Genomic DNA, 15,947 nt, shown 5'->3' with positions numbered 1-15,947 from the left:
CAATGTAGTCAAATAGTATCTCATAAACTTTTGGGGTGTAATTTAGTTCTTGAGGACAAGGATCCTCTTTAGTTGTGTTTTGTGAACACTTATAATAAAATCTATGGCCATGGCTTAGAAGTTGTGCTTTGTGAACAACTTTTTAGTAGTCTTGCGGAGCAACTCAAACTGGCATAGCTATCTTTGATGACAAAACCAGGCTTCACCATCTCAACTCTCATTGTCACATGTTTCAGTTCAACTTTGAGAGAATGTGGATTTTGAATATAGTTTGGGTATACCAAGGTAGATTGCTATCTTTAGTCTGTACTGCACCAGATTAGTGTTGTCGTGACCACCAAATTTCACTTGTAGTGGTCACAATTATTTCTGAAAGTTCTGTGAGGGTTACTGATGATCTCTTTAGTCTTTACTCCCAAGGGAATGGTTGGCCACCTATAGGAATAGTTGACTGCCCCTTCAAAAGTGGAGTAGAGGGGTGATCGCTGCCCCTTAGTTTGATTTTTTGTTTTTAATGGCTTACATGGTATCCTTGAGCCATGTGGACTGCCACCTCAATTTAGTGGCTAACGTGGGGATGCCAGTTCGTAAAACATTGTAGTAAAATAGTTAAGTATACCTTTAAAAAAACTTTATTTTGGAGTTCTTAATTTTTGATATTATACGGGATTTATGTTTCAAAAAGGGAAAGTATACCATGACCCTATGTGTTTTTGTATTTTTTAAGGGTTAATTGTAATTTTAGTACATGTGGTTAGAGCTAAAATCAAACAGACTCCTCGGTTTACTAAAAAAGGAGAAAGTCGTAAAAATTTATGGTCTCATCTGTGGGTCTACATGGTCAGAGACCAACAACTCTCTCGCATCATGGTCGTCGGTCTCTTCCTTCTAGTGTCGGTTGTTTCAAAGTTATTGAGGTCGATAAGCTTATAGATATAGTTTAGTTTTTTTATTTTTTTTTATTTTTTATTTATTTTATGTTTGTTTTTAATTTTTTAGCTAAAGAATGTAACTGAATTTTTACATTTGTTTCTATTTTTTGAAATAGACAACTCAAGAGAAAGAGGTCATAATTTACTCTCTTGAGTTGTCTGTCATCTACTTAGGCATCTATTACTCTTCTAGCCCCCCGGTCACTCTCAAGAATCAGATTATGAGAGAATTTAGAATATATTTGTATCTTATGTAGGTGCCTATTTATAGGTTTAAGAGTTGAAGTAGGCTTGAATTGGTTTTCCTGAAGAGTTATCTTGTGAAGAATTGAGATAGACTTAGGCCCCGTTTGGTTTGCGGAATAAACCATGGGATTGGACTAGCTAACACTAGGTATAGCTAGTCCTTTGTTTGGTAACATTCTATTCCTCGGAATAGTCTATTCACATGGGACTACTAATCTCATACACACAAGGTTAGCTAAACCTCTAAAAAATGAGTAGCTTAGCTAATTCTTTCCTATAAGATTAAATTAATTGTGTAAATTACCACAAAAAATCCCACTTGTGGGATTATATTTCGTTCTCTCTCTCTGATTCTTCTATATTTCTCTCTCTTTCTCTTTTCTCTATCTCTCTCTATATATATATATTTTTTATTTTTTTTATTTTTTTTAATTTTTTTAATTTTTTTTTATCTCTCTTTCTATTTTCTCTCTGATTCTTCTGGTACAGTTTTTCTGCAACTGTAAATGATTTTTTTTTTTCTCTATGCCGTCTCCCTTCTCTGTATCGTTTCTCAGTTTTGTTTTTGTTTTTTTGTTTTTAATTCTGTTTTTTTTTTTTTTTTTTAATTTCTTTTGATTCTCTATACCGTTTCTCTCTGATTTTCTTCTCTTCGTTTCTCTTTTTTTATTTATTTATGTACATTTTTTTTTATTATGTTTCTCCATATCTCTTTTTTCTCAGTTTTTTTTTTCTTTGACCGAGAAACATAATTTGCAAGGTTTTTATAAAATCTATATAATCTGTTTTTTTTTTTTTTTTTTTTTTTTTAAAAAAGAAGAAGCCACAAATCTGACATAATTAAAAACAAAAAAGAAAAAGAAATTATAGTAAAGTTGTTTGTGTTTTTTTTTTTTTAAAAAAAGAATGAAAGTTATTAATAATATAAATTGTATTTGTATTATAAGGTATTTTAGGAAATTTGATCATAATATGATTCTATTCACCAACATATTGCATTGTACCAAACGAAGGAATAGTATTAACTAATCTATTCCAGCGTTAAACCAAACAAAAGAATAGAAATAACTAATCTATTCCACACTCTTCTATGCCCAGTAGTAGCTAATCATTTTCTAATAGATTAAACATTCTGCGAACCAAACGACTGAATAATTATTTTCTGAGGAGTTGTGATTGGATTTTGACTTTTTTAGATAAGCTTTGAATTTGATAATTTATAACTTAGATTATTCAATAGAGCTTCAATTGGATTGCATCTCCTGCTATTTAATCAATAGCCCTGTGAGCTTGCTATAGGCCCTAAATTTGACGGGCTTGTAAAGCGAATTTATTTCCAACTTCCATTGTTTCTTTCATTCAGATAAAAAGTAAGAAAAACCTTATCCTGAAATCTATTTTTTCTCCTTTCAAATAGGGAGAAAAAAAAAAAAAAAAAAACATAAAAACATCATTTTTAAAATTTAAATCCTGTTATTTATCAGACTCCGTACTCGATAGACTCACTCCGTTCCCGGTTAGTAATATATAAAGATTTTCCCTCAGATCAGAATTCAGTATTCAAACACGAACCCTTTGATGCAGCCAAACCAATGGAGACGACGCTGAAGATTGGCAAAGACGACGTAATTGCGAAGCTCAAGGACGACGGCGACTTCGACAAACTCCGCCTCAAGACCATTCGCAAGCTCAAGGACAACGTGAGCCTCTTCCTCTTTTTCACTCTCAGTTTCCTTCGCTTTCCTCTCTCTCTCTCTCTCTCCCTCCCTCCCCTAGGGTTTCCAATTTCGATTTTTGCAAGCAGGTTTGTCGATTTTGAAAGCCAAAAGCTAATAAAAATCGCGCCTGGTACAGTGACTAATGATTTGTATGAATTGTTGATTGTTTGTCGAGTTAAAGCAATACGTTCGTTAATTAGTGTGATCGAACCGGATTTTCTTGCGGTTCAGTTCATTCAATCCGTTGAATTGGTGAAGAAGTAGTAAAATTGATTTCTTTTTTGGTATAAATTCAACTTCGCTATAAATTTTGGCAGATTTTGAAGAAATTTTCCCGATTCTGATTGGAGGATACAATTAGAACTTGAATTTCATTGATTTCTCAAGGCTATACCGAATTTCAAAGCCAAATACATGGAAAATTTGTGAACTTTTCTTGATTCTAACTGTATCGACCAAGAGAAAAGCTCCAGCCACATCTGCTCTATTACTCCAAAACTCCAAAAGGACTAGCGCTTTTCCCTGGAATTTACACTAACATTGCCTGAAATTCAGGTTTTTTAAATTTTAAATGAGCTTGTTGGTTGGCATGTAGTTGTATGAGGCATATTGATATTGGATTGTTTTTATTTATACGAAGAGTTGCTTTATGTACGTGTGTTGTACAGTCCTTTCGAATTTTGGAACCCCTTCTTCCCATCTGTGGTACTGAATGAAGAAAGTTAATTTTTTTTGATAAGTTAATGCAGGAAGTGTTGCGCAATGAGATTATTTCGATAGTGAAGCAGTCTGCTGCGCTTAATCGCGCAGGTGCTGAGAATATGAAACCCAGACAACTTTCCGATGCCATACATGATGAGATTCGGTAAGCTTGTAATTTCTTTCAAGTTTGTTTTGAGCGAGGTAAGTATAACACTTTAGGTTGATATAAAATATTAAGGAGGCTCTCCCCCATTTTTCTTAGCAAAATGGATTTCATGTTTTTCGTTGAAGGAATAGTTGCATACTTTCTTCTGTCTTTGAGGTTTGGTTTTCATAACATTATTGTTTGTGGAAATAAATTTGGAATTCAATATTAATTAGTTGTGCTTATTCAGGGGGAAACGTTAATAATGAAAGCATTGAAAAATATTGAGAGAAAAATTGGGTTTTAATAATTTGGGGGTTGAAGTTACATTTGTTATTAGTGGAATTGTTGCTTTCTTTTTATTTGATTTGATTTTAATTTTTAAAAAATCACATTTCACCATTTTAAAACTCCTTTTAGTTGGGTTATTATTGAAATATTTTTCTTGTAATAACCAGGGATAAAGCAAATAGCTGGATATCTGATGCTTTGTGGGAAATAATTAAATCACGTGATGGCATGAAAGGTGAAATTACAGAAACTGTACAATCTGTTTATGATAAATTAGTGAGCCCTAAAGTGAAGGAAGAGGGTGGATCATCCACCAATGGCATGATGCTAATTCGAAAGGAAGCTGAAAATAATGGTTCTATCATAGCCTCAGCTAGTGAAATGGATAGCACGTTTTCTGATAGCGAGCCAAAAGAACCTCCAGGTTTTTCTCTCTTCAATGGTCATCAAAATAACACCCATAAGGAGCTTCAGCCACCAATGTCCCATGAAAGAGGACCGGTAGATGAGCAGAAGGACAACACCCACTGCTCACAGGATGTATTGGAGCCGGAAGAAACTGATCTCCGTGTACTACCTGGCTTTTCTGCAGACAAGGAGCTGAAGCAGCCCTCTGATGATACTGATGAGGACCCTGATCTGCCTCCTGGTTTTTGTTGATGCAATGACATGCGATGAAGCTTTTTATGAACCATTACATTTAGTAGAGACTGTACAATGAAGGATTTAGCTACAAGTACTGCCTCAGTATTCCCTTCTCCTTCCGCACTGAATTTTTGGTATCAGAGAGGCTTTTCTGAGTTTGCCATCATTGAGGTCAGCTGCTTTGGATATTATTGGTATTCTTTGATGTATGATATTTTCTGATTTTTTAGTATGATAATCAGACTTCAATGACATAGAAACTTTCTTCCTTAGGTTTTAAATGTATGTGATAGTTTATTTCAGAAGAGGTCGTTAGTAACTATGTATGCTATTCCTCGCCACAAATTTTGGTTTGAAATTAAACATTGGATTACATGTTTTGACATTAGTGAAATTTTTTGTATATTTTCTGGTCATTTCCAATGCCTTACTAATTGGTCTCTTTGGACCTCATGAACTGAACGATATACAAACAGAAGATCGTTTTTCATTCTAGCAAGACCATTGGTACAAAAAAGCTTGTCAAGATTTTCAAGCAAAAGGAAAAGGGAAACATCTGGACACAAATCTGTTGGGCAAGGATACTTTATCTTATGTCCCTTTGGGGACATCTGATAGAATACTTGATCTTATGGGGACAAACGGTGTGACACATCTCAATCACAGTGAAACCAAGTTTTCTCATACCAAAAGAAAATGGAAAAAGAAAAATGAAAAAAGGAAAAAGGAAAAGGATAAAGAAAACAGGAAACGGATCAATTAGATTTACCTCTTGCCTTTTAATTAGATTACTGCTCCGTAATATTTTGCGATTCACAATAGTTGGTACTGGATGTTGTGGCCAAACCTTCGTGATGTTTTCGGAATCTGCTTGTTTGGTTGCAGTGAAATTACTAAAATTCACAGTGGTCCATTTCTTGTTTTTTAAGCTAAGAAGCTTCTGGACAGGGCTTTGGCCCATTTCCAGCCCTTTTTTTCTTCTTCTTCTCTACCTTGTTTTGAATGGGTTGGGCCACCTGTGTTAGGCACTCTTTTGTTTTTGTTGTCTCTGTAATTAACCTCATGTACCCATTTACTGTTTTTGTTTTATGTAGTAATATTTACCTTGCTTAGAAAAAAACAAAGAAATTATGTTGTATCTATGCACATCCGTTATTTGTCTGAGAGAATTTTTTTTTTGACTGCACTGTATTGATCTGCCATCCCTCATAGGGGGGCAGTCCTCTTCTTCTCCACCTATCTTTTGCAACATTCTTCCCTCCCTGTTCTCCTGAAATTTATATTGTATTAATGGTGCAGAATTCTCAAGTTCCTGGTACATCATCGACTGAAATTTTTTCTGTATGCTTGTTTGCTGTTTATGAAGTAAAGTTTAGTTTTGTAATTGATCGGTTTAAAATGAACCTCTCTTTAAACCCAAAAAGCCAGTAGCTGATAAAACAGACTTAAACACAATACAAGTTACTGCATGCATAGTATTTCTACATGCACTACTTAAACCTAACAGAGATTGGACTTTGAACGGAATGTTTAGCAGAAACCCATTTTAGAAACCCTTGTCCATATTCGCCGACTTTGGTACCCGACCCAGTACGGCTGAAGGTCACTGAATATTTCACTTTCTGGTTCACCCGTGAGAAGTAAAGCTTACTGGGCTTTACACTCACATAAACTCCTTCTGTTGCAGCCACAGTGACCGTATAAGATGAATTTGCCTCACCAACATTTGTCACAGTCCTTGTAAATGTCTGAGATGGTCCCAGTGTGACAGAGAACGAAGGGTAATTTAGCTCTCCTTTGGGTATGCTTGATATTTCTGAGCACTTTATTTTTCTGTGCGCAAGGATCCCAACTTCATTGTCTTTGTAGCCCAGACCGCACAGATATGGTATATAGTCGTCTGGTTGAATATCATAAACTAATCCTGGGTCATTTGCTCTTGTTGGATTGACATGGCCTGCACCTGTGGCAAAGACATCTGCAGGCTGAAGCGTTTGATCAACAATGGCTTTGCCTTCAAAATTTTGTGTATCAGCAGAAGTCATTATAGCAGATTTAATGGCAGCTGGTGACCAATATGGATGAGAGCTCTTGAGCAAAGCTGCAATACCACTAAGATGAGGGCATGACATTGATGTGCCAGAAATGATGTTGAAAGTGAACTTTGAGTTTGTATGATTGTCTAGAGGGAAAGGCCATGCGGCTAGAATGCTCACGCCTGGTCCAATGATGTCTGGTTTGAGAATGCCTGGGCTTTCTAAGTTGGGGCCTCTTGAAGAGAAAGAAGCAACAATGGGAGATAACGGGTTTCCAATGATGGTTCCTTTAAATAAGATTGCTGCTGTGGGTGTTGCTGTAGAGTTTATGTAGGCTTTGATCTTTACTCCAGCAGCTTGGCTGACATGTGTTGCGGGAAGAACATGAGCATCAGCTGAGGTAGTGAAGCCATCGCTTTCTTCATTCATGAGAATCATGGCAGCACCCCCAGCATTTCTAACTTCCTCCCCCTTAGCAATTCTTCCTATACCCCCTCCTCGTTCACACAAAACTACTTTCCCTTTGACATCAATGTCTTTCAAGGATCCTGCGGCACAGAGTGCAGACTCTGGTTTACCGTTCACGCCAGCATAAACAAGAGGCAATAGTGTTGAAGGGAAGTCAACAGGCTGGAAGAGGGATTCACTATCAAATTCTTCTCCATTTCCAAGCTTTGCTGTGGATACGATGCCTCTGTCAATGGTGCTTGCTCCAACTGTGAGTATCCACGGGGCTTCATTAGATATTGTGCCATTGAAAGGACCAGAATTCCCGGCTGCACAGCTTACAAATATCCCCTTTTGGATTGCTGCAAATGAGCCTATTGCAACGCCGTCCTTGAAAAATGGAACTGAATCTTCTCCAAGGGAGAGTGAGAGCACATCGACCCCATCTTCAACAGCAGCATCAAGCCCAGCGAGTAAATCGCTTTCGGGACAATCATCTGATGGATCTCCAAAGCACACTTTGTAAATTGCCAAGTGGGCATAAGGTGCCATTCCAACTGCTGTACCTTTGGCATTTCCTAGCACATCAACATTCTTTACAAAACCACCAGCTGCTGTGCTTGCAGTGTGGGTACCGTGTCCGTCTACATCAATTGGTGTCTCAGCTTTCCCTCCCTTCATAGCCTTCGCTGCGACATTGAATGACCTTGCACCAATTAGTTTGTTGTTACAGTATGAGAAGTTAAACTCGCACCTCCCTTTCCATTTAGCAGGTGGCGGCGGCATTCCTGCATCACTAAACGAAGGATGGGAAGGCAGAACTCTGCCATCCAATACTCCGATGATCACCCCCCTTCCAAAATTTGATTCTTTCCAGAATCCCAGTTGCTGGTGCAGCCCCAAGAAATTGGGTGTGTGTGTTGTTTGTGGATGTAATATCCTTTCAGGGTGTGCTGACATGAAACCATCCTTCTCTTCCATAGCTTTTACTTCCTCCTGGGTCAGTCTTGCTGAAAAACCACTAATCACATTTCTGTATGAATACAACATGCGTGGCTGCGTGTCCGAGCTAGCAGTAGTAGTCGGCAGAAAAGAACGGTGCCAGCTCTCATGATCTTCTGCTTGGGCAAAAACTCTACCCTCCGGTTGCTTTACGTGGATAATGTAATTCTGTAAATTGCTCATATCAGTAGCTTTGGTGACAGACGACACTGCACTTCCACAAGCAATCTCATTATAGAAGATAAACATGAAAATGAGAGAAAGAAAAGGCAGAGCAGTCATCTTTGGCGACGATACGCCTTACTCCTAGCAGTAGAAGTAGGGGGAGAAAGGCAGAGTTGTTTGTGTGACCTCAATTGGATGCCATACTGACTTATATAGTAGAAAAGGAGAGTGAGAGGGGTCGGCATTTCCAGATGAGCCTATTCTGTGATTAGCACATTGCTATTGGAGCCTTATGCCTGCAGCCCATAGGGAATTTTATCTAGTGCTTCCAGTTATCCTCAGACGGCAACAGTTTTTGCTTAGAGGATACTAGTTGTCCTGCCAAGCCTGTTCTTCTTCTTCTTCTTCTTATTATGGGTTAAGTGAACTCCTACTTAGCTTGTCTAGGTCAACAATAAATCAGTCATTGATGGCCCACGTAAACAGTGCTTCCTTGTAATTTAGCTAGTTGCAAAGGGCCACATTTCACACATTAATGTGGCGTGTCTTAAATGGCTGACATGAAAAGTTATTTAAAACACACCACGTCAACCGGTATGAATGAAATGAATGTGATTAATAAGTGTGAAGAGTAACATTACTTATTAAACTGACTTCTATCCTTAGAAAATGCATTTTAATAGGATTAACCGGCTGTCAGTTATTAATTTAAAAGATTAGATTTGAAGAATTTCTTTCTAACATAATTTAGATAAAACTTGTCCTTCAACCATGGACTCCTGATTGAGAAATGTAGGGGTACTTAATCCATCCATTTGTATGGTTTATGACTCTATGATGAGCCTGTGATGTTGTCCTCTCTAATATGCCGATGTTGTCCCCTCTAATATGCCATTGGCAAATAATGTCAAACATTAGAAAGTTTAAAGTTAACGATGGAAAGCCTATTCCTTACGTCTCCTTCTGTATTCAACAACCATTGCAGTATCTTTTCAATATACACTCATAATCTTGTCATTAACCATTTGTTTTTAGGAGATATCATTTAATCCAAAGATCATTGTTAGCCTTCTATTCTCCTCTAGGGAAAGCCGGATTTTTCCGGCATGCTTGGCAGTACCATAAGGACCTGGTTCAGCCTTAAAGACCTCATCCTTGGCTTGTGAAACTAGTTGGAGATTAACATTTTGTTTAAGTAAAAAAAACGGGCAGAAGCTTTTGAAAGGAAGTTGACTAGTGAATAGGATTTGCTGGTTTATGGGACGTAGGGTTGAAGATATCCAATCTTCACCCGCAAAATTTCAAGGTTATTTTTATTTTATATTTATTTTTAGGAGTACTTAGACAAAATTACATATACTAAAAAGAGGCAAAATACAAAAGAATGGGTAGGGGTAGGGGTAGGGGGATCCCAACAAACTCAGGTTGAGTCAATATAGTGCCAAATAAGAAATAATTAAAATACTGCAAATGGGCAAAAAAGAAAAAAAAGAAAAGAAACAGAGAGACCTAGTCCAGTAACTTCTTGACTCACAGGCCAAGAAAAAAGTTGTCGAAAATGGTGGTTTTTGAAGTAGTCCAAGGGTGGGTTGCCTGGAGGGGCACTTCTTGCGACTGCAATAAGGGATCTTGGTTACCATAATTAATGGGAAAAATGGCATTGAAATCAATTGGGGCTACAGCATGCTTTGTTAGAGACAAATTTCCATATATATATATATATATTACTTGTCATACGTTATGGAAACCATTTGCCAAAACCCCAGAACAATTAGCATGGTATATTCATCGATCTGAACATCTCAAAGTCCAAAATTTTAATTCAAAAACCTTTTTTTCTCTCTCTTAGCCTGTGTATGTCCTTTTATGAGTTTTTAGAGGCATTTGGGGATTTGGCTATACTGCTACTTCCGCATTAAATTTCATTTATTCATGGTGATATAATAAGTAATGGTTGAGATCGAAGGATCACAAACTTTTGTATAGGAGGGTACATAAGGGTATAATGACACCTAACATGAGGGTACATAACTTCTGTAGAGGGTTTTGTCTTAATTAGGCATGTGTAACTTCAGGCATCTGCTTCATCAAACATGACAACTATTGGGCTTCGAACTGAATACTTATAACCAGAAACCCATTTCAAATATCCTTGGGTAAACTTCTGATCTCCTGCATCATATACACTGTTGTTTTCTTTGAGAAAAGTAACAGTGTATGTCTCCTTCTGGTTCAACTCCTTGAATACAAGCTTGTTAGGGCTCACGCCAACACTTACTCCTTGGGGCGAAATAATATCCAGAGTGTAAGATGAATTTACCTGGCCAACATTTGTCAGAGTCCTTGTAAATGTCTGAGGACTAGAACCCAGTACAACTGAAAATGAAGGATAATTTAGTTGTGCCTCAGGAATGCTTTTTACTTCCATGCATTTCAAATTGCGTTGAGTTATCATCTTTACTATATGATTTGTGTAATTCAACCCGCATAAATATGGAATGTAGTCATCTGGTTGGATGTCATAGACAAGGCCAGGATCATTTGCTTTTGATGGATTCACATGGCCTGCACCAGTGGCAAATATGTGGGCAGGGATCATAGTGTAATCAGCAATGGGCTTGCCTGCAAGGTTTAATACGTCAGCAGTTGTCATGATCGCAGACTTGATTGCAGCAGGTGACCATTTTGGGTGGGAGCTCTTGAGCAAAGCTGCAATGCCGCTTAGGTGAGCGCAAGATATTGAAGTGCCCGAGTCCATGAAAAAGTTCCTGCTAAAACTTTAGTTCCTCTCCGAACTGGCTGGTGGCCATGGCCATGCAGCTAGAATGTTAACTCCAGGTCCTATGATGTCTGGTTTCAAAATCCCGGGGCTTATCCGGCTTGGGCCTCTGGAAGAAGAGGAAGAGACCATGGGGGCGTATGGTTTTCCATTTATAGTTCCTTCCTTGGTTTGGAGGTTGAGTTTATATATGCTTTGATTTTTAGCCCAGCAGCATGACTCACTTGTGTTGCAGGAAGAACGTGTTCATCTGCTGTAAGAGTGAAGCCGTCAAGTTCATCATTCATAAGAATCATGGCAGAGCCTCCGACATTTTTGACTTGTTCCCCTCTGACTATTCCTGCCATTCCCCCTCCCCCTTCACACAACACCACCTCTCCTTTTAACTGGACATTTGTCAATGTGCCTGGGTTCCAATATGGCAATGATCCAATCGCGCCTGCATAAACAAGAGGCAAATATGGAGACGTGAAATTACTAGGCTGAAAAAGGGATTCACCTTCAAATTCTTCTCCAATTTTAAGCCTTGCTGTGGCTTTAACCATTCTATCAGTGGTGCTTGCTCCAGCAGTTAGTACCCATGGGGCCATATTTGACACCGACCGATTGAATGGGCCTATATTCCCGGCTGATGTGCTCACAAAAATTCCCCTTTGAATTGCACCGAATGCACCTATTGCTATTATATCATCGAGGAAAGAATCAATGGGGCCTCCACCTATTGAGATGGAAAGAACATCCACGTCATCCTCAATAGCTGTGTCAAATGCGGCTAATATGTCACTGTCGGCACAACCCTCATTTGAACATACTTTATATATTGCCAAGTGAGCCAAAGGTGCTACACCAGCTGCTGTACCTTTGGCAGTCCCAAGCACATTAGCGCCTTCCACGAAATTTCCAACAGCTATGCTTGAAACATGGGTGCCATGGCCGTCTTCATCCAGTGGTGGCATGGACTGCTCAAGCTTTGTCGAGCTATGAAAAGTTCTTGCACCGATGAGCTTGTTATTACAGGCCATCCCTTCAAATTCACACTTTCCTTTCCATTTAGCCGGTGGAGGAGGCATTCCCTTGTCGTTGAATGAAGGATGATTTGGTGATATCCCGGTGTCTATAACTCCAATTATAACACCCTTGCCAAGATTTGCTTTTTGCCAAAATCCCACGCCTTGGTGCAACCCCAAGAAGCTAGGACTATGAGTTGTATGCAGCCGCAATGAGGTAGCTGGACGAACCAACAAAACCCCATCCTTCTTCTCCATTGCTTTTGCTTCCTCATCTGTTAATCTTGCTGCAAACCCATTAATTGCATGTCGGTATGAATAAACCATGTTTGACTGCATGTCCAAGCTTGCAGTACTGGTAGCTGGCAGAAATGAATGATGATACCAGCTATCCAGATCATCTACCCTGCTCTCTGGCTTTTCAGCATGAACAATATAGGTATTTAAGCTGCTTCAATCATCGTCAACCTCACTTGGATATCCAGATTCTTCTTCATGAGATGGTGAGATAAGAAACAAGACAATGATACCGAGGAGAAATAAACCATTTGATACCACTTCAAACTTTTTGCTCTGCATGATTGTAGAAACAATAAGAAATGCTATTGCTCCTTGCTACTTCAATATTTCTTACTGGGATGTGTACATATATACATATATGGTGGAAGGGGAGAAGGAAATTTATGTATGAATGATGCCAAAGCTGCGAATTTGTCTGTGAACTCACAACTGTCTCTTCTTTTATTTCAAAATACATATTTTCATAGTTGTCTAGTTTTTCTTTATATGCACATAACCTTTTGACTAGTCATTAGTTGTCTCATATTACCTTTGATCGTGTCTTTTGGTGAGTCTAATGTTGTGTTTGCTTTGCCTGCATTTCTCTGTCTTTTCGAATCATTGTACTTGAATTTTGTTTCGATTCTTAAATCCTTGGAATAAGAGCAATTGAAAGAAATATTATAATTCAAATCATATTATATTTTGCAAAGCCTGTACCATCTCTTGTTGGTTTTCTTTTTTTTTTTTTTTTTTTTTTAAAGGATGTTGGGGATTTGGCCAAAATATTCATCATTTTTAAAACGACTCTTTGTTCAAGTAAAAGTTGTATCTCTAGGTTTTCATCATGAGAATGAAAAAAACTTTTCACCATATAGATTAATGGTTTAGAATGTTCCATTGGCCACAAAAGCCATTATTTTAAAACGACTCTTTGCTCAAGTAAAATGTGTATCTCTAGGTTTTCATGAGAATGAATATATAACTTAATATAGGAGCCACTCTCTCATACATTGATTCTTATATATATATTTCTTGGAATTTGATGCCAAAATCTGCTATCACGAGGTCAAATGGATGCATACTATACAGACAAACATTGGCTCGATATCTTTATCTTTTTTAATTTTTAATTTTATTTTTTGTGTGGTTTAAAATTTCTACTGGACTTCTTTTGTTAATTTGTGTTATCTATGGTGATATTATTCAGAATTTCAGCCATTTCAGCAAGGATGATTCAGAAAATTCTCGCAGGAATTAAAGTATTTGGAATAATTTGTGTTCCCACATATTTAAAGAAGTACAATTATTAAAATGATTTAACTATAGAAAATGGTCAGACAAATTGAGATCTTGATCTTGAGAGTCTAAGATGATCTGGATATATAATTCGCATCGAATTAATCTCATGAATTAAGTTGAAGCCAAATGATTTGCAAGCAACACTTGATCAATAATATTTGCAGATCAAGGCTACTTCGAAAGCATCTCATGGTACTTACATTAAGCACCCATAATTTTTTAATTAATTAATTAATTTTCATTTAATTTTTCTAATAATTAAGAGCTGGTGCATGAGAAGTTGAGCCTTTGACGTACACGTACATGGAGATCCCGGTGGGAAGCGGGAACTTGGAGTTGGAGGGCGCACAACGCTAGGTAAGCAAATTTTATTGTCACGTACGTGCATGAAAAGAATTTCGAAGAATTAATGAAGAAAATAAGTTATTATTGTAGAGAAAATACTTAAAATAAATATTTTTGCAACTAAGAAAGAAATAAGTTAGGTATAAGTTATTATTATTGTAGAGAAAATACTTAAAATAAATATTTTTGCAACTAAGAAAGAAATAAGTTAGGTATAAGTTATTATTATTGTAGAGAAAATTGCAACTATGAAAGAAATAAGTTTTAAGTATTACGAATTTACGACAATATGTGAAATCCATGCATATATGCATTTATTAAACAATTAAGTAGGGTTTTGGAATGAGTTTTTTTTTTTTTTTTTTTTTTTTGAAGAGAAATGCTATATGTCATATTTTTACCTCCGCACAATGCTGATGTGACAATCTTAACTAACCCATATATTATTATTATTATTATTTAAACAATGACTAATTCAAAGGTTGATTGTAACTATCATGTCAGCTAGCATTGTAGAATAGTTGTGAGATAAAAATATAGTTTCTAGTATTATTCTTTCTTAAATAAAGAAGTCTATTGAATGTAAGGTTCGAGAGGGCAAAATGAAAGGTTCAGTTTTGAATTATAAGCGCGGTAAGTAAACAAACTAGAAACCCCAATAGTAAATTAAAAACGTTATTTCTCTTGAACTAAAAATGTCAGGTCTGTTTGGCAAACCATTTTGCCTTTTTTTTTTTTTTTTTTACTGTTCACGCCACTTTTCCCAAAAAAAATCAACATAAAAAATTCTCTCTTTTTTTTTTTTTTTTTTTTTTTTTTTTCACTTTTTATTGTTTTTAAATAAAAAAACACTATAAAACTAAACTTTTTCATTTTTAATACAAAAAATTTATAATTTTATAACACATGATCAATCCACATCAGCCACAGTATCTAAAGGAAAATGATTTGTCAAACGGACCCGTCATAATGAAAAGGTTGGGGATTTTATTTAATGAAGTAACCACTCTTTGTTCCCAAATTGGTCCAACTCATAATTCACGTTTTTAAATGCATTTGGGGATTTGCCATCTACTACCTTAACAAGGCTCAACTTACATTTGAATGTGTTAAGCTAATGAATAGAGCATGTAACAATTATAAAATTAATTGAATGATTAAACTCATAATTTTCAAATATTTTAAGTACTTAGGACAATTTGTGATTTTAACATGGTATAAAAAAAATAGTTTTGAATTTGAGTCATGATTCTAGCTATAATTTACCTGCTTCCATTTCAGTTAAATATTTTATGTATTAGTCTTCACTTGTTTTATAAAATTTTAAGGTCTTCACTTATTGAGGATGGAGTTTGAGACCACATGTAATGGAGAGTATTAAAATATTGAATGATTGAATTCAATGCTTTCTTATTAACTTAAAATTTTGAAATAATTAGTGGAATAATGTGCACTTGCACTTCCCCTCTTGAAATATTAGTGATATAGTTCATGTTAGCATACGAAATAGGCTAAAATGACATAAAGGAATTCACTTATTTGCTTTCCCTCCAACCCCCGCATGCGATAAGGATGCTCTTAATTTTATTTGAAATGAAGAAAATCTATTTTATGGTTAAATTTAATGTTGTTGCATCTAACGGTGTGATTTTTTGAATGGCATGCCAACAAATTTATTACGTCGCATGCATCACCTACAATATCAGATATGCAATAATATTAAATCGTGACTAAGAAATGACAGATCTTTCTATTTCACTTTACATCGAAAGGATCCTATCCCGCCCCCCTTTCCCTGAGTCGATTAATATACTACAACAAGAGTTTTCTTTCCACTAAATTTCATTTATTCACGATAATATAGGTAAAGGTGAGATTACAAGATCAAAAAGGAAAAGGATACATT

General features: G+C 36.5%; 2 protein-coding genes and 1 pseudogene across 3 annotated transcripts; 1 reads left to right on the top strand and 2 right to left on the bottom strand.

The window, feature by feature from the left end:
• Positions 1-2,681: 2,681 nt before the first annotated feature.
• On the top strand, positions 2,682-5,169 carry LOC132175544 (uncharacterized). 2 transcript variants are annotated; one of them, XM_059587513.2, is made up of 3 exons: positions 2,682-2,878; positions 3,646-3,761; positions 4,202-5,169. In XM_059587513.2, the coding sequence occupies exons 1-3, from the start codon at positions 2,771-2,773 to the stop codon at positions 4,692-4,694; spliced, it is 717 nt and encodes a 238-aa protein (XP_059443496.1). In that variant the 5' UTR covers positions 2,682-2,770; the 3' UTR covers positions 4,695-5,169. The 2 variants fall into 2 exon arrangements, with proteins under 2 accessions (XP_059443496.1, XP_059443495.1); XM_059587512.1 differs by having other exon boundaries at positions 3,637-3,761.
• Positions 5,170-6,169: 1,000 nt separating this feature from the next.
• On the bottom strand, positions 6,170-8,803 carry LOC132174373 (subtilisin-like protease 4). The gene has a single exon (XM_059586040.2). It carries the CDS (start codon positions 8,444-8,446, stop codon positions 6,170-6,172), a length of 2,277 nt encoding a protein of 758 aa, XP_059442023.2. The 5' UTR covers positions 8,447-8,803.
• A 1,597-nt stretch (positions 8,804-10,400) lies between these two features.
• Positions 10,401-12,694, bottom strand: LOC132174374 (subtilisin-like protease 4 pseudogene; annotated as a pseudogene).
• Between the last annotated feature and the right edge of the window lie 3,253 nt (positions 12,695-15,947).

Source organism: Corylus avellana, chromosome 3, assembly GCF_965113065.1.
Source record: "Corylus avellana chromosome 3, dhCorAvel1.hap1.2, whole genome shotgun sequence".
NCBI lineage: Eukaryota > Viridiplantae > Streptophyta > Magnoliopsida > Fagales > Betulaceae > Corylus > Corylus avellana.
The sequence above is the reverse complement of the archived record's forward strand: the minus strand, read 5'-3'. Positions and strand labels throughout refer to the sequence as shown.

What these genes read in the sequence shown, in the direction of transcription:
- LOC132175544 (XM_059587512.1), top strand. Translation starts at nt 2,771, where the DNA reads ATGGAGACGACGCTGAAGATTGGCAAAGACGACGTAATTGCGAAGCTC. An exon ending in TTCGCAAGCTCAAGGACAAC is followed by an intron (nt 2,879 to 3,636) that starts GTGAGCCTCTTC and finishes TTTTTTGATAAG; the next exon opens with TTAATGCAGGAAGTGTTGCG. An exon ending in GCCATACATGATGAGATTCG is followed by an intron (nt 3,762 to 4,201) that starts GTAAGCTTGTAA and finishes TGTAATAACCAG; the next exon opens with GGATAAAGCAAATAGCTGGA.
- LOC132174373 (XM_059586040.2), bottom strand. Translation starts at nt 8,446, where the DNA reads ATGACTGCTCTGCCTTTTCTTTCTCTCATTTTCATGTTTATCTTCTAT.